This window comes from Apiospora hydei (assembly GCF_038363865.1).
Source record: "Apiospora hydei strain CBS 114990 chromosome Unknown utg000002l_segment0_segment0, whole genome shotgun sequence".
In the NCBI taxonomy this organism is placed as follows: Eukaryota; Fungi; Ascomycota; class Sordariomycetes; order Amphisphaeriales; family Apiosporaceae; genus Apiospora; species Apiospora hydei.
This window is the reverse complement of record NW_027117361.1, coordinates 4,409,953-4,435,652: the sequence shown is the minus strand read 5'-3', so window position 1 is coordinate 4,435,652 and position 25,700 is coordinate 4,409,953. Positions and strand designations below refer to the sequence as shown.

Below are 25,700 nucleotides of genomic sequence, written 5' to 3'. Positions count from 1 at the left end.
AAACGCTTGGAGACACGGACAACTTCCAGTACTTCTCCGGTTCCTTTTTCTGATGATCGACTGACAATTCTTACGTACCACCACAATGAGTAAAGAGCCACTTCAATTCAACACAGGTGTGCTTGTAATAATAAACCCATTCTCATAATTGCTATTGCCATTGGTTAGAATCAAAGGTGAGGTACGTAGCAGATGATGATGAGTCAGTGGACGCAGGTGCCTGGCAAGAATGCCCCTCACTGGAACAAGATAAGCGAATTCAACACTGGAAGAATTGTACAATTGCAACCAGGCCTGATCATCAGGCGCCTCAAAGGTGTGAAATCAAAACTGGGATGCCCAGCTGGTGAACCACACTTCCTTCATTCGGTTTCCATCATCATCATCATCACGTTCATCATCACCTTCACACTCAACTTCATCGCTTTCATCACGCCACAAGCATCCAGCTCTACTCCTCTCAAGATGCCGGGCTTGCCGCTGGAGGTTTGGAGCAACATTGCATCCAATTTCCAATTGCAACCCTTGGATTTGGGCGACTACGCCCCCAACTCGACCTTCTTGGCCACACAAGCTTGTCTTCGCAACATCTGTTTGACAAGCCACACGCTTGCCGCGGCAGCTCAACCTTGGCTATATAGATCCATCATTCTCTATCCCGACCCTGAATATCCATCCAAAGGCCCCAAAAGCTTTGTGCAACTGCTGCGCACTCTAGCTACCTCTCCGTCACTGCGATTGCACATTCGACACTTCGCTTGTGCGCTGAAGCTGTGGCCCACCGAGCGCGATGGGTGCCAGGACGAGCGTAAATTAGTGCATCAAGAGTGGCAGGCTGTGCGCGACGTCTTTGAGGATTTGCCGCCTGCCGAGAAAAGACTCTTCGTCCAAGCCGCACTCCTCGAGCCTTCATCCCAAGTTCCGGCACCACAGATCTGGCCCTACGCAAGACATCTCGAGACAGGGGTAGTAGTAGGTGGGATCAAGGGTTGGAACAGCGACCCGCAAGCACCCCAGAAGCTACTGGCCATCCTACTCTGTTTCACCCCCAGACTGCAAACCCTATTGCTACAGGTCAGCCCGCTTGCGGACTCACCCATGCGACCTTTCTCCGACCTATTGCAATACTTCCCAACTCAAGGCAGTGGTGACCAGAGTCCTGTCCTGCCACTCTTGTCAACGATTCGTCTGCAGCCAGATCGTATCACCACCACGAGAGAGCCATGGACCGGCGTCCAGTTCTGCCAGGATTTCCTCGAGCACCTCCCCAGTCTGCGGCGGCTAGACCTGTGGAAGTCATGGTGCACTAGAAATACGGATCAACAACCCGATCCCAAATGGGCCAGTAACTTGGAGGATATCAACATTGCCTTGAAGGCTCCTTTGGGGGATATAGCTTGCTTCGTGGAGCAGGCAACCGCTTTGAGAACCCTCAGAGTTGACTGCATGACCCTGCCGTTGGCCTTCAGCGTCCAACGTCCGCGGCGGGACCTGAACAAAGCCTTACAGCAGCGCGCGGGCACGCTAGAGCGGTTGCGATTGACGGGCATGGCGGGTGCCTTTCGAGGGCAAGGGCAAGCCTCTGGTGCCTCCCACACCTTCCCCACGTCGAGCACCTCGAAATCGAGTACCATCAACTCAGAACACGAGGTATCGCCGAAGAGGTACGAGTCCCGGACATGCTTCCTCCCAATCTCCGAAGCCTCAAGCTCTTGTTCCTTCAGGTTGACGACTTCGACACCTTCATGCTCATGTTTCCTCTGGACTTGGAGTTTGCGCGCGGCCAAAAACGCCTCAAGCGCCTGGAGACGATCCACCTGGAAGTCTTCTCCGCCACCAACAAGGATGACCCGAGACAGAGAGCGGATATCGATGCCAGGGTGGTGGCTATTCTGGAACAGGACTGTATCTGCACGTATACCTTGAACGGCCACCAGAGAGACGCTGCCAATATCCAGCCCTGGCCACTTGACGGCATCTGGTGAGAGAGAGCGTTCAGTGCTACTTAATCTGGACTCTGTGGTACGTTGCTAGCTTACTGCAGGCAGAAAGGGCAGAACTGGGAGTCACGAGGAGGATGGGTCATGGCGTATGAGGAGTGCATAACGTTCATGGATGAACTAGGGGGACTTTGGTTAATCTTTATCTCTAGCTGCGATGGCGGAGCCCCAACTAGCTATATAAATGTAAATGCCATGGTTCAATGATAATCCTTTGACGACCCGGATGTATGTTTTATCATCATGATGAAAGGCAGCCCAATGACGCCGCTGACTAATAATGGCTGAACGGAAAACCAACTGCATTGATGCTGAGTTATAGGGAGCCAAATCACCCCATTCTCCAAGACCTGCAATCGTCATTATCCACCAAGCACCGAGTCGCCATCAAAAGACCTTTCTTATGATTATCTACATTGCCAAGCCCCTTTTAACTTGAGAAGACTACTGTTCACTAGACTGATCGATTAAGTGAATCAGCGTGTTTTTGGTCTTGGTACAAGGCGAAGAATCAAGATGGCGTCCCAAAAGGACCAGCCGCCGCAAGCCGGGGGCAAAGTGCAGCTGTCCCTCAGCCTGCGCACGAGTCCGCCGCACACCCCTTTCCGTCCACGACCCATACCCCTCGGAGCCGCTCCAGCTCGTGGCCGCCGTCGAGCAGACCGCGTCCCCGTTCCCCGCGCGCGCCGTCACGGTCCTGGCCAAGTACTCGTGTCTGGACCACTCGCCCTCGGGCGACGCTTTCGCCCTCCTCCACATGAACTCGCCCCGGATCGTCGTCGACGACGTCGCGCAGTGCCCGGCGCCCGAGCTGCCGCTGCGGCCGACCAAGCGCGTCACGCATATTCGGGTCTCGGGCGATCCGGACCTGTTGAAGCGGCGAGAGGAGGAGGACGGGTTCGACTTTGTGACGGTGCCGCCGGTGGGACGGGGGCGTGCGGAGGTGGTGTGGGAGCTGAGTCCCGCGAGGCTGGCCCGGAAGTTGGGGAGGGCGGACGAGGCTGTGCAGGAAAAGTTGCTGCGGTTCTTGCGGCCTGGCGATGTGTACAGGATCACGCCAAGCTCTCACTTAAGGATTTGCTGGTGGACATTTGGCAGTCTCGAGGGTGGTGATGAAGAAGGGCCGGGCGAGAAGGGCGAGAAGAGGAAGAAGAAGAATAGAAAGGTGGCGCGGTGGACGTTACCGGACGACCTTCCGCTTGTGCGGGCGCCGGGTATGGATGAGACGGAAGACGTGGCCCGCAGGCTGAGGGACTTGGTGGATTTGCATGACGTGAATCACTTGAGTTCTCGAAGCGCCGTCGAGGGCGAGGAGAGGCCGGTTGTAAGAGACATGCGGGCAGAAGGATGGGTATTTGGTGAGCCGGAGGCTGGCTTAACGATGGTCGCTGCAGAGGATCAAGGAGCGGCAGTATTCACGATCACTGAATAGGTAAGAGCCAGAAAGGCTCTTCGATATTTTATATAGTAACCATGCTCATATCACAACCATCTACTTAGGGAGATCTTTCATCTGGTACACTGTTATAGTAGTAACTAAACAAGTGCTGCCATTGTCTTCAACACACGTCCTTCGCGCTTACAAACCCGCGTGGATAACTACTTGAAGACTTAACTAACCCAAACAAAGGCTCATCAGGCCAGCCATACCCCGTTGTTTAGGAGCGGCAAGCAGATCCAGTAAGTATTTGGCTGAGCTGACAGACAGACAGTGGTGCATGGCACCACAGCCGACCGGAAAGATGGACTAAACTTGAGATATGTGACAGCGAGCCCTCAGTTACAGATAAGTTTTATCCCACTCAAACTATGCTACCATAGTTTAAAGAGAAAACGGTCAAATATAGAAACACAATCCGAGTGGAACTGTGCGGTGGATAGTTTGCAACCGAGTGTATACTGTTAGTAATAAGGTTTCGCCAACTGTGGTCTTGGCTATACTCAAACTCTAATGTATCCAAACTCGATATCCATCTGGATCTTTGTGTATATACAGACGGTAATATCCGTCGTCTCGTGTGGTCTAGATTGGCATAACTCGGACGCTCAGACAGGGCGATTTTCACAGCGTTGGATTGTTCCGTTATTATGTTGACTTTGTAAAGTTCATTGCAATAAAAATAACAAGTACCTGGGTAAGGTGGGAGACAACCTGAATAGCTTGAGCTTGGCCCGGGGTTTTTCTTTTCCTCGGCCGTGTGAGCCCCTGCTCAGTGACCCCTGTATCAAGCACCTTGAGAGTCGACGGCTTGCTCGTGGTTCGGGTATTTACCAGTAACAGGTTCCTGAGCTTCGGCTCCGTTGTACGTAATAGACATACTTGACAGAAACAGGAGACACACAATGTGCTCCGAATACTATCAGCTAAGTGATAATCAAATCGTACTTGTCCATGGGATCTTGACTTCCACTCCCGGGTTTCTCACAGCTGAAAGACAAAAACAGCTGGGGCATCGGGGACCCCAAGGGTTAGATTTCCGGTCAAATCAAGACTGCGGCGTGCCGTCCAAGTGCGAGAGCAGACTATGGGCCGACACCACCAACCTGCAAACCCCCTTGCGCCGCTGCCCTGCTCGACATCATCAGCGGATGCCAAGACGACGACCACCAGCTAGCCCTCCCTCCCGCTCCCGCGGCGAGCCTTGACCCTTTCCAGGAACATACATACCCTCAGCGCGCCAAGTGAGGGTTGACTACTCAACGGTGTGAACTGACTCGCACTCGGCCTTGAGCAAACTCTAAAAGACGGAATGACTACTGGTTATAGTAAAGACGAGTGAGAGGAGAGATCGCCTTTTGCTAGTTAGGTAAGAAGAACTGGGAATCCAAATCCTTGACCAGCAGCCTGATGAGGTCTGAGTGGTGCGCCTGTGTATCTAGATTGATTAGATATGGAGCAAGGTCGAGATGTCAACCCACCAGATATGGATCAGGGAGGTCCCTTTTGTCCTGACGAGCGGTCCAATGCGGCCTTGGCTGCGGTATACAAGTCTTGAGAAAATGGTAAGGCGACAGACTTAATGCAAGGAGACCAAAGCGCAGTGTCCATACCCGGTCCAACAGAGCCACTGGGTGGATGACAATCTGGATCTAATAGGTCCAAGATCTGGCCAAAACCGTTTCACATAAGGGGGCTTGTTGGTGCATATAATATACCAAGCTGATATGGTTCCCGGTTGTCCAGCAATTGCATCCCTTCGGAACTTCCCGCCAGGGAGCTCGATGCTACCTGTCACATACAAGTGGACGGGCAATTCGGCGGCCGCCACTCGGCTCGGCATGTCGTGCGCGCTCAGCGAAAATCTCGGATCCTGCTCCGGGTGGATCAAAGACTTGACAGGGAGCCGCTAGTAGACAGGCCGGATCCCTGCCCGTCAAGAAGCATGCCTCGTATGGTATGGGATGGCTAAGCCCCGTCTGATTGTCGGATTTATCATTTGCGACGTGGTATGGAAAAACCTCAGCCGTTGACAGCTCTCTTTCCAGGCGTTGGGGAACTTCCTTCTGGTGTTCTGTGATCTTGGGACTGGGGTTGGGGATCTGGATCGATCTCTGGCTTTGATTAAGGATTACGAGACCACGTTGGGTGTTATGGGGCGCCAGCATCGCAGCTAATCGCGCGCATCTGCATCTTCACCAACACAGAAGAGGGAAGAGCAGATTGAATACGCCGATCCGCACTCATTATAGCACGACGCTCAAGCACTATGCGACATTCTCCATCGCGGCGCGTGAACTGCTGAAGATCCTTCCTGATGCTAAACTCATAAGCTTAAAATTTTACTGATCGCCGGTCACTCGGACCCCGAGAAGGCACTTTCTGGCCCATTTATCGACACTGCCGGACGGGGGTGTCTAGGATGCGTACATGTCTGCATGTAGCACTGACGGCCAACGACTCAAGACGACAGCAGACTCCGGAACAATTCTCCCTCTCCCCTAGGATGTTGCGTTTCAGGTTGATACAGTTTACTGCCATTGTAGGCAATGGGTCTCGTGTGGTGGCAAGACACACAACACAGACGGACGAGGGTCAGCCACACAGACACCTTCATTGCAGCTTTTGCTAGAGCGGGACCCACCCCACAGGGCTAAGCAATAGGTACTTCCAAGTGCTAAGTCCGAACCCGTATTCCGCACTTGCGCCAGCATCACGAGCGCCGGAGAAGGGTGCTAGAGCTAGTAGCCGTTGGATTTTTGGTTTCGGGAGCACTGGCATACTAAATGAACATTCTGCAACGGTCGAAGCAAGCCACTCGTCGCTTCTCGGCAGGATCTTCGCGGCATCTTGCCATCTTGCGACAACCACGTCGCGGGGACTCCACGAGCGCCAATTGACATGGACCAGCGAAGCCAGTTCACAGACTGCACCTCGGCAGAAGGACGACTCGACGAGGTGGAAGCTGTCTTGAGGTTAGCTCATGGCATCTTCCGTTATCCTGACGTCTATCCGTCTCCTCCAAAAGGTGGACGCCGGAGTTGGCTCGAGTATAACGTCCATGGGCAGTGGACTCCGGCCGAGGGAGATTATTTTTGCACATGGCTGGCAGATGGGCAAATGGGTGAGGCCCCATCTCCCAGATCCGCAATGCAACGTCTAATCGCGATCCTAGCAGGGAACATCCCTCGACCTTCGCCCTCACTCAGCCAATCCCGAACGGCCCTCCCCTGGGGAAGGGCCAGTCTTGATCCCAGATCGATGCAGGGCTTGTTAGATTCCGTGTACCCACCAACCGTCTTGTTCGTGTTCCGCGAACTCGTCCTCCCTTTTCCACCATGGCCGTGTCGGCCGATATAATGGACAGAGAGACCCGGCTCTCCTCTAGAGGGATCTCCGTAAATTGCCCTCCAATGCTCAAGTTCTTCGTCGGTTAACAAACAGCATCTCGGAAGCAACATACTGGATCTCGTTGTAAGCGAGCGGTGATCACGATCCTTCCCGTCAAGATGGCTTCGATGGACGGCACGATGGACTTGTCGAAGCTGCCGGACAAGTTCGACCAGACACTGGCCTTGATCACACTCTCGTCGGTATTGACGTCTATGTCAAGTAAGTGCTGCCTCTTCTTCCGCTGCCATATCGTGTCAAGTGAGATTTCTGACCGAAGGCCGGCCTCCAAGCTTTTCTTGTCGTTATTCGGGCCATTATTCGAACTGGTATAATCAAGAAAACCGGAATAGACGATATTTTGATATTCATTTCGACTGTACGTCACATAGAGCAAAACCCAGGATCATTGGCATAGGTGCCTTAAACACATCCACTTACTTCATGGAAATTCTAGCTCTTCACCATCGGTTACCTCATCTGCCTCGTTCTTGCACGGGACGCCGGCTTGGGCCACTCGATCCTCACCCTCACGATAGCGCAGATGGAAACGCTTCTCAAGCTCACATACGCCATCGAGATCATGTACTACGTGATTATCATAGCAACCAAGTGTTCCATCGTGGCCATGTACTACAACATTGGTGAGTAACAGCAACTCCCAAGCTATCGTCCACCACAACTCAGTCCTCTCTCTCTAACTCTCAACTCAACAACAACCACAGCCCTGAGCCAATCCTTCCGCATCACCTGTCACGCCACCCACGCCCTCCTGGCCGTCTTCTTCGTCGTCTGCATCTCCGTCACCTTCGGCCAGTGCCAGCCCCTGTCGCGGCAGTGGGACCCGACCCTCGCGCCCGCCGCCCGGGCCGCCTCGTGCATCAACACGACCGCCTTCTTCTATTTTACGTCCGCCTTCAACATCCTCATGGACCTCTGGATCCTCGCCATGCCCCTCCGCACCCTGCGCGCCCTCCAGATCCGCCGCGGCCACCGCCTCGTCCTCTACGGCGTCTTCGGCGCCTTCGTCTTCGCGACGGCCATGTCGTGCGTGCGGCTCTACTCGATCTACACGTATACCCTGGCGGAGGATCCGTTTTTGGACGGAAACTTTGTGAGTTTCCCCTCCCCTCCCCAAAGCTCATCATAATGTGAAAGCTGTATGGTTTTCTTTCTTTTTCTTTTCCAGCCCGCTAATATGATGACCCCTTTTTTCTACACGTACAGATCAACGTCTGGTCCATGGTCGAGATCAACGTCGGCATCATCTGCGCGAGCGTGCCGGCCCTGAAGCCGCTCTTCACGCCGAAGCGGCTTCTGGCGCACATGCGCGGCGAGGACCCCAACGCCGGCCCCATCGGCGTCCGCAGCGGCAGCAGCGACGACCGGTTCCAGAAGAAGGCGGGCGTGATCCAGCACCACCACGCCGGCGGCGCCAGCGACGTCGACCTGTCTGCGCTGGAGGGGGGCGCGGCGGACAAGGTGAAGCGGCCGTCGACCTCGACGATCGCGATCCGGCTCGACACGGCGACGTCGCGGAAGCACCTCGTCGCCGAGTCCATCGGCGACGGCGAGGGAGACAGCGGTGACGAGAACACGAGCAGTCCGAGAGGTAGCGGCGGCTGCAGTGATCGCGAGTACCCGGGCCGGACGAAAGTGTCCGCCACGCGTGCCAGCAGTGGAGATGATGACGAGTATGACAATTATGAGCTCCAGAAGCAGTCGCCAAGACGTGTGTAAGAATACCACCTTGGCCATGAGAAAAGAACAAAACAAAATGGGGTGGGAAATGACTTTATGAAAGCTGGGTCATCAAGACCGGCTACGAGGGATGAGAAAGAAAAAGGAGTATGCACGGGACGTAACCAGACGGGTATTTGGTAATGAGTAGTATAAAGTGAAGTAAATACGGGCGTCACGGGACTGCCACCTACAAGCATATAATACTCAACACAACCAACAATTCTCATATTCATCCTTGTTTTGGAGTTTGGAACGGATTGGGGGTTACATGTAATCACCCTCCAGGCACTTGATCAACAACTGTATAAAGCAAAACTAGACAGCTGAGGCTACATGTATTACTCATATTCTGCTTCAGTGGGAGCCCCGGCAAACTTCTTTTTGGCAACACAGTCGTATCACTGGCCATATAATCCAAATTAGAGTAGTCACTTGCAGTTAGTAAGAAGCGTAGTGCGTAGCCCCTGAAGCCATGCACCACTTTCACCCCTATTATTTCGCCACTACTATCACAGCCCTCTTTCTCGCTAGTTTGCACCGCGTGCTTTCACAGACACACCAGACGCCGAATGTAAACTACTGGGATCTGTTCGTTGCGCTAGAGGTTACTACTATGACGTTAAGGGAAAATGCTATAGTGTAGGGAGACGGAAGGAAATTATAGGAACAATGGACGAGAACAGGAAGTCTGCCCGCCGACATCATAGTGGCCAATGGGCTGGTATTGGCTATGCCTCATGGTTGTATAAGTAACTTCGGAGGAGTCTAGACAACTGTTCAACCCTCAACCCGAGTAGTAAGTGGACGGTATAAGTGCCTCAAACAAGTAGCCAAATATAGATCCCAAAGCAGGGTTTGGTACACTACCAGCTACCACTTGAGACCGTCTGTAAGATATTCTCACACCAGAACATTAATTCAATATCAAGGTAAGATTACTTTTACCAACCAGGTCTATCTAGAGTTCATCACTACCCTGGCGTAGGCTTGTAGTATTTATCTGCCCCTGGCAGAAAAGTGGCAGAAGCGTTCCGATGTAACAAAGGTTTTAATCCACCATCTTCGCTCTTATTTTTTTACCAGACCACTCATGTGTGTGCGTGTGTGTACCGCAAACCGTATATCAAAAGACCAAATATGCCGCTATCATCCAAACCTTCGCGCTTTTCGCTCCGCTCGTCATCCCGTTTGATTCTTGCGTCGTTGTTTCATGGGCAATATCCATTGGTGGACGTGTAAAGGGCTGCCCAGGTGTGAGCATAACACAGCCTTGTCGGGTCCCCTCGATTCTTGATTTCAATACTTTGTTCCTTGATCTCTAGGAAGCCTCAATCTCGTAAAGGTGCTCAGCATTTCCATTATGAACATGGATCACAGAGCCACCTTCATTAACGGTGAGGCTCAGCAGCGCCGCACCGGGTCATCTCTTCGCGGGATGGTTTCTGCGCATACACAACATGGCTAAAAGTAATGTTAGTGTAGAGCACTACTTACATTGGTGGGTCGAGTCGTCAAGGACTTACAAGGGAAGGTAGCCGTGGATGTTGGTATTGCGGATATCATTTCTGGCCAGCGACATCAACTCATCGATTTGAGATTCCCGGAGTCCGGCCGCAGTGAGTAGGCGACGTGACATACCATCAAGTCCCATGCATAGATCTTCTTCCACGTATCTTCCGATCAGGTTCCATTTCGGCTCCCGAGGCCACCCATTCACTGTCTTCGTTGTTAGAACAAGAGCGCTCCCCTTAATCTTAGCCATTACGAAGACGTAGTATAAGTGACTTACATGGCAACAATATTTGTTTGTGAACTATGTTGACAAAGCCATATTCCTTGAGCCAATCTTTGACGTACAGGATCCAGTGCAGGTCTCGTCCCATGGCCTGGGCACCTGCCGATAGCAGCTGTCTGTTCCGCTCCAGGTAGGTGCCTTCAGTTGTGCCGTCGTCCGAGAAAAGGTGCCAAGACACATCCTGGAATTCGATCCAGGCGTCAGGGTTCATGTTTAAGAACGCTTGCCTTTTGACGACATGTTAGCTTCGTCTATTTATCTACCTTTGAGTGGTGGCGGCCCATGGATGGGACAAGCTGAGAAACTGACCTGAGGACTCCTCTGGGGTTATCGAAACAGGAGCTCATGCCGCGTAGATGGACAAAGTCGAATTTGAGTGGGTAGTACATCCACTCCTCCTCAGCGTCGACTCGGCTGAACGTGCAGTTGGGAAGACGCGAGGGCTGGATCCTAGACAGATCAATGCCCAGAACTTGGGTCTGAGGATTCTCTTCAGCGAATTGGTTGGCCCAGATGCCGGTCCCGGTGCCAACGTCCAAGACATGTTTGGTACGATCGAGTCTGATGGGAGACAAGTATAGCCTGTCATCCAATGTGATCCTTATCAGGGTATGCTCGAAATCTGGCAGGCATGTTAAGCTTCAGGCTTCAATCTGACAAGTCACAATTCGTGGGTACTGCGCGAAGGTTGAAAAGGAGTGGACCTACCCAATCGATCCTGCTCGGCATCGTCGTTAGGTAGTGGGTAGCCTGTAGTAGATTAGGAAATGCATCGACATAGGTTTCAAAGCGTATGACTTACGACCGGGCTTGAAGTTCTGATACGTCCTTCCGCTGCTCGGCTCAGTTACAGACCCATAATACGGATCGTTGTCGTAGATGGAGAATGGTCTATGCGAACGGGTTAATTGGAAACGGTCAAGCGATTGAGAGCCATCATGGGGTTCTCGGGGGCCACTGACGTTGGGATGCGGCCATATGTATCCGTATCATAACCAGCCATAGGAGGAGGCATGACAGCGAGACGATGAAGGCGGCGGAGAGCTGCTGACGTAAGAATGCTGGACTGTGCGATAGCGGGCACGAGGACAGGGGTCTTTGGCAGTTCACAATGGAGGTCCTCAGGTATTGAGCGTAATTTCAACTGTGACTTCCAATGATACCAAGTCTAGGTCAAAGCAAAGCAGTGAGTGAGATTTGATAGAAGCATGCGCGGCCAGGGCTGGAAGATCGAGGCGGAACATAAGTAAAGTAAGCAAGTAAGCAAAGCACGAGCAGGGAAACGTCCAGACCTCTCCATCCGTGCATGAGATCGATCAGTTGATGTGCCTGTTTTGCTTGTGCAACTGGACCCGGCAATCTGGTTCGCTCCTTCTTTTTGCTGCACCCCTAGCCCTCCAATCCCGATCCTGCGCTGTTCTTCCCCCCCAACCACAACCCCATCCCCCGTTTGTACGGCTTGTAGATTATGTACGCGCAGGACATTTGATCATCCCATTAACTTCCGCAACTGTGGTGGTACCCAATTAGTTCTGCAATCGGTGCGGGGTTTCGTTTACGGATGCGACTGAAAGGTACTTGACATCGAATCACCTGCATCATGCTGCTTCTATATTCTCTCCTCAGCTCAAGTAGAATGCCGTCGGCACTGCCTATGTGCTATTTACAACCCGAGGAACAGGGCCAGCGTTACATATGACATTATTTTTACCCAGCAGCTCGGATGTGGTGCACTGTGATCATGCACGCCCCTGCCGACGGCCCTCGTCGCGATCCGCGAATTGAGATGCCTTCTGCCTTCCTCCCTATCACATTTCGCTAGTCGGTAAACCAACGACTCGAAAACGTAATCCAACCTGCCAACTGACCATCCTCCTCCGGCACAGAAGGCAAGTTTTACCGTATCACCTGCAGATAGATGTCCGAACATGGGTTCAATGTAGTGCAAATTTCTATTTCGAATGGGATATCCCCCTTGGTGACTTCAAGGCATCTCAGTACTTTCAGGCTATATGCTCCGTCAGTTAATGCACTGTGGTCTAATATTTACATACGACCATTTCCCTTGTTCATTTCGCATCAAACCAACAACATGTAGCGAGGTCGGCAAGGGCTCAATATAGCCACCTCAAGAGTCAAAGATAGCACCATAGGCCGCCACACCCCTCACCAGCATGCCCATCACCACCTTTTCCGTGACCTTGGGATTCGAGATGATAAACACCGCCTCTGCATCCGACTCCCTCACTAGCTGGTACGTCTCGGAGACGATATCCGGATAACCCTGCTCCGTTGTGTTCCAGATGACTGCGTTCGGGTCCGCCCTGCGCACCGTGGCGACCACGGTCTCGCCGTACGTCCTCAGAGGGTCCCGCGTGCTCCATAGCACGCGCATCGGGGTCTGATTCGCGAACATGAGCGATAGGCAGGGTCCGATACCAGAGCCCGTCGCCACGACCACGATGCGTCGGAATAGGCGGCTCGTGTAGAGTACGCCGTGGAGCGGGGCGCCACGGATCCAGAGCTTCCGGCCCCCCTCCGTTGACGCGATCTGCTTACTGGTCCAATCGCCTGCATTACTCACCACGATGCTGAAGCCCGTAATCTTGCTGTTGCCGCTCTCCGCCATTTCATCGGTGACGGATGTGTCCGGAATGGTGGCGAAGGCATGCCACTCGGTCAGCGGTGCGTCGCTCAGCTTGACACCGTAGAAAGGCTGCATGGGGCGGTAGCGGAAGTGAAGGCGCGTGGCGTGGTCGCTGAGCTTCTCGGGGTAGACGGCGTGGCGTCGCAGGCGCGACCACGAGAGCAGGCTGCACGAGGTAGAAACCCAGAAGAACCAAAAGTTGGGTGACGTGATGAGGACCATGCCGACATGCCGGCCCTGTTGTCTCGCCCGCACTTGAACTGCGAACGCCACCTGGACCCAGAAGCTCACGAGTGCCGTCCAGCCCGCGAACCGATGAAACATCTCGAAGTAGTCGTGATACCGCTGGCGTAAGCTTGGGTGCGCTGCGGTCAGGATCAACAGGAACATCACCACTACGATCCAGCTGGTCACCATGTTGACCAAGACGTCTGTCTGCGGATCTTTGACGAAGTCCCTCGTAGCCAGCGCCGTGTACAGGAAGTACCATGCCACCGCGGCGGTACCCGCACCACTATGGCAGCCGCCATAGTGATAGACCTTGGCGAGGCGCTTGCGGAGACCGAGAGGCCATGAAAGAGGGGCACAGGTGAAGAGCTCATACATGAGGTTGACGAAATTCTCCTGGCGGAACAGGAGGCAGCACATCAGGTTGGCTGATGCGACAGAAACGACGATCCACGAAGCCGGGTTCGCCTTGGTTACGACCAAGACGGTGACCAATACGGCGAGGTTGATGGTGAATATCCCACAGAATATCTTGCGGTACGTCGAGGCATACTTGTAGCGCGCCGTTTGGATCAGGTCCGGCGGATCTCTGTGCAAACTTGCATTCGGCAGGGTCTCCTTCGCCAAATCGCTGACAGAAGAGTCGAGTCTGGTGGTTACAGTATCTGGCCGTACTGGAACTGCATTATCGAAGTCATTGTGGTGATCGTATATTTGCTGAGTAGCCATCCTTGGTTGCATGAGAACAAGTCTATGACGATGCCCTCGGTGGGGTTTATGTCCTCCAGCTCGCCTCTCACCATTTGCTGAGTGAGTGGAAGAGTGAGGAAACAAGTTGATGCAAATGAGGAATGCCAACTCCAGAAGACAGCTATGTAAAAGGCTGGGGAAGGTTGACACTTTGTGCAGTCACGACGTTGCTCGGCCCAGAGAATATACTTTGGGGTAATCAGTGGAAAGTTGTTGTGTTCCTTCCTTCCTCCGTTTGTACAAGACCACATTACGAAGAAGCCGCGGATTCTCGTGTCTGCGAGTGGGAAGTTACACAAATGGCGGGATAGCTCAGGAGGGAAGCCTCATGACACGATGGGGCTGATGGCATAATGGGCCGCATTTGGAGTAACCATTTGACCTCCCTTAATGGCCACTCTTATAGACGAGAGGGAGGTTATGCCGTTGGTTTGTTGGTATGTTGCAATGCCACGCTGCTGCGTGGAAGGTGCAAACATGCAGGGTGATTCAGAGAGGCCACAAGCGCTTTGCCCCGGGAATATGGTGTCATCGGCGGCATCCACTGAGATTCGTTTCCGAGTCTGTCTCACGCACAGAACCAGGGACGGAGATGGGAGAGGCGGCTCTAGAACCAATGGAATGGATGCACGACATGACGCCCTACCCGCCGTGCGCTACGATGCTCGACTCCTTTCTCAGCTTTGGCCAATCTCGTGGGCCCGACAAACAAGTTCGAGGCCCGAGATGTGCTGAGAGGCCCATTCCATACACACGCGCGCGCGGACACACACGCACATAGACGCATTTCAAGCGTTGGAGTTGGATCATGGTGTTACGTATGAACCTATTAATGCGTGGAAATAACGAACAAGGAAAAGTCTTCTTGCCCCACCCCCAGTTGGTTGACCGGTTGGTTCGACGTTGGTCGTGCCACTCGGCCGGGTCGATCGGTGGATGGCTGTCTTAACTGGCAAACCGTCCCGGATCCTCCTTGCAGCTGAACATCTCGAAACCCTCAGGCTTTCAGATAATGGCAGAGAGCATCGACACTTCCGAAGTATTGCTTTAATTAGAAAAATAAGACCGAGGAGAGCCGATAGATCAGAATAGGATTGCTTTGCTTTCGGCCACCACGACAAAGTAAGTAAGTTTGAAGGCAGCTGCTTGGCACCGATTATCATGTCTTACACCATGTTTCGCGAGCCTGGACAAGAAAAACCGTTTCACCCGCCTCAAATCAAGATCGCACGGTTTTCGTCCGTAAAAGTAAGCTTACAATCAGTATGCCAGCCATTGACAAGACTATGACCCCGTCAAACCCCCTTCTGTCTCCGTACCAATCTCAAGCTCTCTTGAATTAATCTTATCGTTACGTAGTCTCAAGAGATCTGTGCCTACCTGTCCCACGTACTTCAGAGTATGTAGCAATATCAGCAAGTGTTATGTTGTTACCTTTCTACTTCGTGGGCCCGGCCTTCACCGCCACCACCGTCGTCGGACCCGGACCCGAGTTTGAGTCCTCGCCGCCGCCCCCACTGGTATCATCACCAGCAGCGGAAGAAGAAATCCTCTCGGTTTCCGCGTCGACGAGCGCCTGGGGCCGCGCCCGCTGCGTCATCTCGTCGTTGCCGCAGACCAGGACGGACGGGTTCCGGATGAAGATCTGGTCCATGTCCTCGAGCGTGCGGTTCGAGGTCTCGGGGTAGAAGCAGAAGACGATGGGCGCGAAGCATATGCAGAAAGCGGCAAAGACTAACATTGGGTAGGGGGTCAGTTAGTCGGCCAGAAATAGTGTGTGGGTGGAAGGCAAAGCAAGGGGCAGGGTGGTTAGGGGGAAGCTCCAACGTACTCAGATAGAAAGCCCAGCGTAGGTTATCCACGCCGGCCTTGGTGAACTGGACCACGACAAACGCCATGAGCCAATTCGTCCCCGTAGCCGCCGCCGCGCCGCGTGAGCGCCAACCTGTCGTTGGGTGTTAGAACGGAAATTCGACATAACACAGGTTACCCAGGAGGCATTGGTCAGTATTCACATGACTTGACCTATAAAAAGCAGAAGCAAGGGGTTGGCCATGGTGGGAAGAAGCCCTCCTGGGAGGTGTTGGTTGCTTACCGAGAGAGTTGATCTCAGCTGAGTAGACCCAGGGGACACCGCCCCAGGTCGGCGAGAAAAAGACATGATATAAGACGAACATGGCGACTGTCACGTTGCCCATCTGCAACCATACGGCTCGAATGTCAGCATCAGTTCTCTCCGGAGTTTCTTAGTGCTCCCGGCAAAGGGACGCCCCAAATATCCTCAAAGCGTAGATTGGGTACTCACCGTCTTAGTCTTCGATGGATCGTCCTCGCCCACTTTCAAGCAGATGGCCGCGATGAGATGGCAGACCGCCATGCCCACGGCTCCATTCAGCATCAGCCTAGACGAAAAGCGCACACCGAGGTCAGTCTCAATAGTATCCGTATGGTCCGAACAGCTCAGCTCGAGGGGGTGGGTATCAGATGAAAACATACTTTCGGCGTCCAATGCGGTCGATGACGAACAGACTGCAGAAGGCGGCGACCAGGTAGATGGTACCGCTGACGGCGGTGAGCAGTCGGCTCATCTGTTCGTCAAATCCGACATTCTCATGCAGCAGCGTCGGGAAATAGAAGCCTTTTGAGTGATATATTCTGTCAGCACAAGGATCGGCTCGAACTTGGTCTGTTGGCGACATCCGCAGCGCCACACGAAGTTTCCGCGAAATTTAAGGGGGTTTCAAACTCACCTAATGCGTTAATTCCAGAAAACTGCTGCATAAACTGCGTCCCACAAGCCAGCAAGAGGCGCCGGAAATTCTGCGTCTTGTCACGATGGCACAGCACATCGATAAGGGGCACGCGGCTCTCGCGCTCCAGCCGGATGGCCGTCTTGATGGAACGGTACTCGGCAACCACCAGGGGATCTTCTTGTTGCGGTTGGTTCCGCCCCTCCTCGGTCTCATCACTCCCGCTGCTCTCGTCGGAAGACGAACCGCCGCTGCCACCACTACCACCGCTGATCTGCGCAATAACGCGCAACGCCTCCTCATCCCGGTCCACGAGCAGCAACCACCGCGGCGACTCCGGCACCCACGCCAACAACGCCAGCACCGCAGCAAAGACCAACTGGAACGCGAGCGGGAACCGCCACTGCATCGCGCCGCCCGCCCCATGGTCGTGAAAATACATCCCATAGCTGATCCAGTTGGCCAGGCAGAAGCACGACACGTTGGAGCTGGCGCCGACGACCAGCAGCCGGCCCCGCAGGTGCGAGCGCGCGCACTCGGCCAGGTAGACGGGGCTGATGGTTGAGGTCATGCCCATGCCGACGCCGTTGACGACGCGGCCCACGAGCAGCTGCGGCAGGTGCCAGCTCGTGAACTGCAGGACCGCGCCCACGAGGTTCAGGGAGTGGCCGAGCGCGATGGTGCGCTTGCGGCCGAGTTTGTCGCCGAGGATGAAGGCGGCGATGGCGCCGAAGAAGGCGCCGAGCTGCGATCGTTGGGGTTCCGGTTAGGAATGGGTTCGTATGGTTTTAGCGAAGAGGTTTGGGAATCTACGTACCAGGAAGCAGCTCGTAACGATACCGGATATAGCCGCATCATTTGTTTGAGGGAACAGCCTCTGGAAGTCCTCGGAAACCAGAACACCGGCGAAGACACCCTGTTCGCCATGGTCAGCTCGAATCGCTTTTCCCCTTTGTCCCTCCTATCACGTTGCGACAGCACATCATGGATTGGTCGATAACCAGGTACACAGAAAGAAAGGTTACGTCTTATTTACCTGACAGTATCCAAACCAGCACGAAGAGACTAACACAATATCTCATCAGCATATCCCCTCCCCTCTCAAACGAAGGCATCAGGCCTCTCCGGTATGGGGATCATGCAAGAGATCACTGCTTACCAGCATCAACAAGGGTAATGACACCAATGAGCGCCCCGCCGCTCAGGCGCGCCCTTTTCCGGGGCGGCGGTACGGCGACTGCCATCACGCCGGCTGGTAGGTATCTAGAGGACTGTAATGTGGAAAAATCGCCGTAAAAGGGACAATAAAATCAACACAAAACCGCTTCCATACGCCTTTTTATGGAGAGAGATGTCTATGAGGATCTTCTATATATGCCAGAGAAAAATCAAAATCAAAATCGGGCTCGACGCGGTTGGGCAACTACCGATAAAGAGGGTGCAGCATCGGCGCCACTCGAGTTCGTCGGGGATCTAGGGGTCCAGCGGTCGGTCCACCACAAGACACAAGCAAAAAGCCCGCCGCGCCGCCTTCGCGGATCTAAGCGAAGAATGCCGGTTGTTGGGAGCAGCACACTATCGCACATCGGTGTGCAGCAGCAGGGATTTGTTTGCCCCTCCATCTCTCACGAAAGCAGGTTGGTGGGTGGGTTCCATCGCAACTTTTGTTCGAGACTATCGAGCCAACAAACAGGGTAAACAGCACGACAACTAACAAACATCAACATATGTTAGATGCGGTGTGCCTGGAAGGGGTAGTCCGTCGGCTTTGCTGCGCTCTCTACGGCGCGGCCGCCTTTTCCTTCCCCTTCCCACTCATTCTCACCGAAGCCGGCCGGCTGTGGTGTGATGGATACCACATATTTTACCCACACCCATCCCGGGGGTTAAACATACAACTTTCGATTGTGTGTGGATGGCTCATTGTTCGAGGTGGAGTATAAATGCATGCCACTTTTTCTTAGTGTCCCATATTCTCAACCCAATCGGCCAAGGAAAAGATGTCGGAGCAGCCAATTCGAGCATAGTCCATCCTGCAGGCCGCACGTCGAGGCTCGTTGGTGCTGGATTGGTGCTTGGCGGCAGTTTCTTGCTACCTCCAACTTCGTACCCTTCATGTGATCTTCTTATTCTTCTATCTACCAGACAACCCGTGAAGAAGGGTATATCCCAGATTGCAGCGTGGATGTATGGATAAGGTGTGCGACACCGTGATACATAAAGTGTGTATACCACACAGGAACTGTCTATCCTGTAAGCCTTATCGCAGCGTATGAGGCTTCTGTATCGTGCTTTGCGACATCGCGGATTTGGTCTATATCGTCGCTCATTCGCATAGTACAATGCAGTCTTTCCCGTCTAAGCCCATAAATCAACCAAAGCGAATCCCGCCTTTAGGGTCCCACGTATTCTGGCCGCCTTTGGGCGTACCCTGTCCAGCAGCTCCAGAGGGCGCCGGCCCGCCCCCGAACTTGATCCCCATCTCCGGATTCCACATGGCCTGCATCGGATTCGCCCTCGGCTGCTGGGGTTGCGGCGCCACAGTCTCTGCCGGAGGTGCCCAGGACTGTATGCGGGCCTCAACCGGACTGTGAACCGACTGTCGGGATGGCTGCTGCTGCTGCTGTTGTGCTTGCTGTTGCTGCAATTGTTGCTGCTGCTGATGCAAGAACGACTGAGCCTGGCTTTGCTGCTGCGGAGACGCCTGCTGACTCTGCACGGGTGTGTAGTTCTGGGCAGCCTGCTGCTGGTGATCGAGGGAAAGTCCGTGCAGGGGCGGCATGCTGATCTCGTCCTCGATCATGCGCGCCTCTCGGCGGCGTTCCGTGACGAACGTCCGGGCCCCGTCGCGGAAGCCGCCCACGATCCGACTAAGATCGTTGTAGAACTTGCGCCCGACCTCGACGTTGCTGACGAGCTCCTTGTACTTGTAGTAGGCATTCTCCAGCTTCTGCAGGGCCTGCTCGCGCTCGCGGTTGCCCTTGTCGCCCACAATCTTCTTCTGGCTCTCGAACTCGCGGTTGACGCGGATCAGGTCGTTGATGAGCTTCTCCTGCTCGGTCCCTTCTTTTGTACCAGCTCCAAGTCAGGTTCGTAGAGCAAGTCCAAGCGCTTCTCGAAGAAATCTTCAAAATGAGCAGGCACAATCGCCGTTGCGACAGCCTGGGAGCGCTCTAGTCTCCCCGCTTCAACTAATATGTCTGACTTGATGTCGTCGCTCTTGGCTTTCTCTCGAAGTGCCTCGGCCTTGCGCCGCCTCCGACTCTCCAGGCGTGTCACGTCGTTATATGCACTTCGTAAACGACCGATGGCAGGCTTGAGGGATTCGGGGATCTCGGTACGCCGGGAGGATGGCACAAAGTCCATAATACCCCGATCGGACCCAGCGAGTACTGCAAGAATGGGCTCGATGGCGCGGAACTTGTCACGAACCACCCCATCGCTGCTGGCACTATTGCCAAACCAACCCTCCGCTTCCGCAACCTGGTTCCAAAGCTTTGCCCCCTGGGTTGGCTCAGCCCGGCTTTCGGGACGAGCCCAGCGGTCAGTGCCATACCGGCGTTGAAGCCGGTTATCCTCTTCCTCCTCAGCCTGCAGTAGCTCCTTTCCTTCCTCGAACACTGCTATATCGGCAGCTCTCAACTTGTCAATGTCGGCAAAGCTGCGCTGCAATCGGCTGATCGCATCAGCTTGCCTAATTTCCTCGGCATGCTGTACCAGAGTTCCAGGCAACCCAAGAGGTTTCTCGAAAGCCTGTATGGACCCAGGTAGGTTAAGCGAAGACAGTATTTCGTGTATCCTTTCGTTGAGAACTTCCAACTCGGCAATAATATTTTGGTTGACCATCCGGTCTCGCCGCTCCTCGTAGATAGAGACAGCAATATGCACCGAGTACGGGACCAGCTTTGTAAACAGTGCTGGTCCAAACTCGAACTTTTCTCCCAGATGGTCTAGCGGTGATGCCACTTCCGGTGGTATGCGTGCGAGAGCCATATTTGCGCGATCGAGGATCTTGAGTTCGGATTTTGGCGGTACGATATCTGAGTAAAGTTAGATCTGGTGCGTGACCCTGAAACATTTTTTTATTGTAAGTCACACTTACGCAGGAAAATCATGTCGTTGTCCTTCTCGGCCCTCTTCAAGTCTTCCTCCACACGCTTCTTGAGCCCATTGAGATCGTCCACGACAATTTTGCTCAAGTATCCGCCTCTTGTCTCCTTTAAGCCTTCGTTGACGCATGCCACTGCGTCTTGTAACCTCGCGACCTCTTCTCCATATTTCCTCTTCTCTAGACAATCGCATGCTACCCGGTACTGCGCCGCCGCCGCAAAGTGGTGATGTTTCGCGCTCATGTGGTGTATCCAGCTACTGCTGATGGCCTCGGACCGCATAGCCGCCTCGCCCGCCGTATTGTATAAGTCACTAACTCGTGCAGCCAGCTTGGCGATCGATGCATCCTTGTAGCCGTCCATAACGGCCTTTTGCCAGAAGCACTCCTGGCTCTGCGCCAGCTGCAGCTGCATCAGCGACTCGAGGGTGTGCTCGTCCATGTCCTCGGGCGGCGTCGTGCGCAGCTCGGTGACGACCTCGTCCTTGAGGTGCTTGAGCACGCCGGCCGACATGCTAAAGTAGCTCGCGGCCGTCTTGAGGCCCTCGGTCGCGGACCGGTTGCTCGCGATGGCGAGCTGCGAGTAGAGCGCCGCGAGGTTGTAGAGGATGTTGGCGAGCTCGAACTTGAGGTTGTTGTGCACGATGGGCCGCTCAGTGTTGTAGCCCAGCGAGGGGTACCAGGTGAAGTCGGCGCCGATGTCGATGGGGAACTTGCCGCCCATCCAGACGAGCTGGGCGGCGTAGGCCTGCAGCTTCTTGACGCCGCTCTGGTGCGCCTCCCGGACGTTGACGGCGTCCCGCTGCAGCGCGTCGATGACCTCGAGGTCCTGGCGGAACATGTCCGGGTGCTGGTCATACTTGGTCGAGATGTACTGCCGCACCGCGGTCGACAGCGACAGCGCGGTCCCCTTGCGGAAGGGGACAGCGAGGATGTTGTTTTGCATCTGGTCGGATTTCTATGTGGCCCGATGGAAGGTTCTTGGACGGCGGGTAGAGTAGGAAGTGAAATCGCAAGGGCTTGCTAGAATTAGGTATCTAAAAACCAAAGGGACCCGTCAAATGCATGAGGCAGAATTGGGCAGCGAGTAACGGAGTGAACCGGTCGGTGATGGAGCACAGGCCGAAGTTCGCGACAGCAGCAATGACTTCATCCCGCCATGCTGGAAACGGCCTTTTTTAGTCATTCAATATGGCGGGGTCTTCCTGGCCGAGCGACAAAGCCAGCGCGGGTACCTTGGGCTTTGTTTGGGTGGCTTTTGAGGGGGGAGGGGTGGCTGACGCCCGAAAGTGGCTGAAGGTTCTGTCCGATCGCTTCCAATCTTCCAAGTGTGGTCTCCACAAGTTAGGCAGTTATCGGGGTTACAAACAGTGTAGCCATCCAACTTCTGATCCTACCGTCCAACCCTCTTGCTGGTATTGACTTCTATGGGCCTCGTCAGATCATCTGTACTTATTACTTAACATATCCTATTTTTAACACAGCTGGTGGAAGCTCCATGTGCAAAGGAAGGTGTTTCTGGTCACGAATACTGCCCGATTCTCATACCAGGAAAGAATGTGAGCCGGACCACATGAGGGCAGGTAAGTTTCAGGTTTTACTCGCCCTGTGGTCACCTCACCCACTTCACTCGTCTCATCATGAATCCCCTGCAACCGTAGTATTTTAATACATTTCGTATTTTCTGCATTGCCTATGTACTGTGCTTCGCTTCGAGGACTTCACAGACCCTGTTCCGAGCACTTCGATATCCAGGGATGGTGCGGAAACCCCCATCCAGCAGAGCAGCTAGCTGCAAGACCGCCCGCCCTCGCTTTCGCCTTGAAAAAGATCCCCAAAACCTTGCCATATCGCCGGGCCAAGTCTGAATGTGCATCGCGCGACAACCGAAAACATCTGTTCGTAATCCAAGGACCTTCCCAAGAACATCTATACACCAAGGGACTCCCTACTTCAAACGACTTCTATCGCGTACAAGATTCGAATTTTTTGGGGTAACAGAAACAGAAAAAGATAAAAATGGGTGGTTGGTAAGATAACAAGAATTTGATTTGTTGGCACGTAGATGGCCGTCCGTACTCCGTTACATATGCGCAAAATGGTTGCTCAAGGGTCGTCATTGCTGAACGCCGGGCTTGCCGTAGCTCGATTTAAAACGGTGTGCTAATGAATATAGTGGTTGAGAAGGACTGTGGTGAAGTTGAAAGTCGACCGACCCATCAAAAACGATGAGCGAGTTATGCCAAGTATTAGGAATTATCGTTGATACGCGAAGGGTCCTGAGGAAGCGAGGGCGACGCTGCGAGTCCTGAAGCAGGGCAACATGTATCCTCGCTAGGCCTAGCGAGTAGAAGCAATGACGTGTCGGCTCGATCTTGAAGCAGCAGAGCTCCAATCAATCATCGCCGTCGTTGCTCCTAATGAGGACCCGGAGCGGCGGCGGGTGGTCTTACGACCAAAGTCAGAAAAGGAGATCAACCGATCTCGGTGGGTGTAAAACCTGCATACAGCCGTCTCAAGAAGACCAGCTGGGGGAATATGTGAAAAAAGGGCGAAGAGAGCTTTTGCCAATTAAGGCTGTCATCCAAAGGGTCGTATCTCATATCGTCTAGTATGCAGGTTTTCAGGGCACCCACACGAGCTCGATGATGCCATCATTTTGAGACAAGGGGTTGTTCTCCGGGTCGACCCATCTCCAGTCGTTGGCTTTGCGCACATAGATCTGACTGACGGTGTTGTCGTCGTTCAGTGTGGCCTCCTGCAGATCCCAGCTGATCTTCCTGCCCGTCTTGAGGAGACTGGGTCGTTGGGGGTCAAAAACGTAGTCCAAGTTCCAGCCCTTGTCCTGGGGTGCGGCGGCGAATGTTCTCTCCATCTGGTTCATGTTGAAGTCGATACCCTTGGGGTACTTGACCACGCTGAAGCTTGTCGAGAGGACGAAGTCATCCTTGGTGCGGAATCGCTGGAAAGTGCAGTCCTCGCCACAGATGTGGGCGATCTTGGTGTATTGCCAAGGAAGGGCAGAGTGCCAACCGCCGCCCTTGAAGTGGTGCAGAGAGATGGGCTGGATGCCGGCCTCGTAGAATCCGGACGGGTCGCCGTAGAGGTCCAGCTGGTACAGCCCGTGCAGGACGCTCAGGCGCACATCGCTGTTCTCGTAGATGCACTTGCGGAGAAGGATATCACCTTGGGGACCCCAGCCAGAGTTGGACTCCCGAATCTTCTCCTCGGACTTGCAGCTGTCGTAGTTGGTATTCACTTGAGCAGCCAATGGGACGGAGAGGAAAACACCAGCGCCGCCAAAAGCTTGAGATCCATGGCGGTCGACGTTGTTGACATCCTCCGACAAGGTACCAATGTAAAGCGGCTCGGTCGGGTCGTATTCCTCAAACTTCTGAGTAAGCTTGTGGACGCTGGGGAAGAAGGTGTCGTCGTCGCAAGTGACGAGCCACTTCTTGTTTGGTCGTTCGGGGTGGTTATACAGAGTCGGGACGAGAGTAAGGTAGCGGACGGCCATTTCCATGCGCGAGTCGGAGTGGTACACATCAACATCCACGCCACGCTCGGTCAAGATCGTCTTGGCCTCGAGAATCTGTTCCTCCGATGCATCCAGGAGCAGAAGCACAAGCTTGCCACCGTTTGACTTGCCCTTGCCGTCAGTCAACCAGTACGTCCATTCGTTCACGGGGCTCGTCTTGCTCGAGCTGAATCTCTTGAATGTGGTCGAGACACCAAACATGAAATCGCTGAGGTTGCCCGAGGTAGGGTAGGGCGATTCCGGTACGGAGACTTCCAACGGCGGGGTACACTTCTCCTCGCCGTAGCTGTCGGCGTAGTCCAAGTCGATGATCTTGAAAGCAGTAGGCAGGAAGTCCTGCTGCAGCTTCGTCATGGTCTTTCGGGCGATGGGTTCGCGGTTGATCTTGACGTAGCGCTTGAAGTATTCGAATCCCTTTTTAAGCTCGTACTTGGTTTGCAATGCGGCCATGTCGGTAGTGTTGATGCGACAGTCCATAACGGCATTAGAGACTGGCACAGCATCCACGACGGATGCTGCTCCTGTGGGCTCCTTGCCAAGCGGTTGCTGCGTGCTCGCATCTTTGGGCTTAGGCGTAGTCGCCTTGATAATATGTGTGGTCACATCGTCTATCCTGTCCGTCCTCCATGTGAGGGCTAGCAGGAACAAGAGCGCCACTGCGAACAGGACGCATCTTGAGAACGGGTTTCTCATACTGAAAAACCGTTGGTGTGGTGCGGGCATCTTAGCTCCCATGGTAAGTAGTGGTCACAGAGTTGCCGAGATCACTGTATGGGGTGTGCTCAGGGGGTATGTATATGGGTGTGGTATGGTATTTCTTCTTTCGCAATCAGCGCCGGGGCGTCATATAAGAACGTCACACGTCCTGGTGCGGTCCAAGCAATTCGGTCGTCGTGGCTTGGTGTAGCAGATGACGGGAGCCGTTGACTTGACAGCTGCGACAAGGCGAGTGGAAAGTGGTATGGTTAGGGGGCGGGATGAGCTGGCGATTGGAGAGCTCGGATCGGTTGTCTTACACAACTATTGCGTTAAAAGAACGACTTACACCTCAGTACCCTGATGGCAGAAATGAGACAAGCATAAAGAAGAAAGAGGGAAAGCGACCTTCCGACAGGCGAATGTCAGATGGTGTAGTAGCTATCGAGTCCCTGCTGTCGTAGAGAAACAGACAGAGAGGAAATAAGAGGCGAAAGAGAAGAAATAGCGATCCAAGAAGAAGGAGTCCCGAGCGAGTGTAGGGGAGAGAGAGAACTTGGCCTCGAAAAGGGTGGGAGGGCATGTGGATAATTACATTAGATGTACTCGACGGAAAA

General features: G+C 53.9%; 7 protein-coding genes across 7 annotated transcripts; 2 read left to right on the top strand and 5 right to left on the bottom strand.

Moving 5' to 3' along the window:
- Positions 1–465: 465 nt before the first annotated feature.
- On the top strand, positions 466–3,432 carry PG997_001377 (uncharacterized protein; the record flags this gene model as incomplete). The annotated part of the gene is made up of 2 exons (XM_066805692.1): positions 466–1,607; positions 2,565–3,432. The coding sequence occupies 2 exons, from the start codon at positions 466–468 to the stop codon at positions 3,430–3,432; spliced, it is 2,010 nt and encodes a 669-aa protein (XP_066675465.1).
- Positions 3,433–6,947: 3,515 nt separating this feature from the next.
- Positions 6,948–8,568, top strand: PG997_001376 (uncharacterized protein; the record flags this gene model as incomplete). The annotated part of the gene is made up of 5 exons (XM_066805691.1): positions 6,948–7,050; positions 7,182–7,207; positions 7,286–7,472; positions 7,554–7,942; positions 8,056–8,568. The coding sequence occupies 5 exons, from the start codon at positions 6,948–6,950 to the stop codon at positions 8,566–8,568; spliced, it is 1,218 nt and encodes a 405-aa protein (XP_066675464.1).
- Positions 8,569–9,959: 1,391 nt separating this feature from the next.
- On the bottom strand, positions 9,960–11,381 carry PG997_001375 (uncharacterized protein; the record flags this gene model as incomplete). The annotated part of the gene is made up of 7 exons (XM_066805690.1): positions 9,960–10,032; positions 10,095–10,287; positions 10,361–10,593; positions 10,676–10,988; positions 11,075–11,116; positions 11,169–11,257; positions 11,329–11,381. 7 exons carry the CDS (start codon positions 11,379–11,381, stop codon positions 9,960–9,962), a joined length of 996 nt encoding a protein of 331 aa, XP_066675463.1.
- A 1,113-nt stretch (positions 11,382–12,494) lies between these two features.
- PG997_001374 (uncharacterized protein) lies at positions 12,495–13,970 on the bottom strand (the record flags this gene model as incomplete). The annotated part of the gene is made up of 1 exon (XM_066805689.1): positions 12,495–13,970. One exon carries the CDS (start codon positions 13,968–13,970, stop codon positions 12,495–12,497), a length of 1,476 nt encoding a protein of 491 aa, XP_066675462.1.
- A 1,459-nt stretch (positions 13,971–15,429) lies between these two features.
- Positions 15,430–17,985, bottom strand: PG997_001373 (uncharacterized protein; the record flags this gene model as incomplete). The annotated part of the gene is made up of 9 exons (XM_066805688.1): positions 15,430–15,725; positions 15,823–15,936; positions 16,087–16,189; positions 16,297–16,393; positions 16,488–16,677; positions 16,742–17,486; positions 17,559–17,657; positions 17,778–17,806; positions 17,901–17,985. 9 exons carry the CDS (start codon positions 17,983–17,985, stop codon positions 15,430–15,432), a joined length of 1,758 nt encoding a protein of 585 aa, XP_066675461.1.
- Positions 17,986–19,112: 1,127 nt separating this feature from the next.
- Positions 19,113–21,795, bottom strand: PG997_001372 (BRO1-like domain-containing protein; the record flags this gene model as incomplete). The annotated part of the gene is made up of 3 exons (XM_066805687.1): positions 19,113–19,793; positions 19,817–20,781; positions 20,844–21,795. The coding sequence occupies 3 exons, from the start codon at positions 21,793–21,795 to the stop codon at positions 19,113–19,115; spliced, it is 2,598 nt and encodes an 865-aa protein (XP_066675460.1).
- A 1,677-nt stretch (positions 21,796–23,472) lies between these two features.
- Positions 23,473–25,122, bottom strand: PG997_001371 (uncharacterized protein; the record flags this gene model as incomplete). The annotated part of the gene is made up of 1 exon (XM_066805686.1): positions 23,473–25,122. One exon carries the CDS (start codon positions 25,120–25,122, stop codon positions 23,473–23,475), a length of 1,650 nt encoding a protein of 549 aa, XP_066675459.1.
- Between the last annotated feature and the right edge of the window lie 578 nt (positions 25,123–25,700).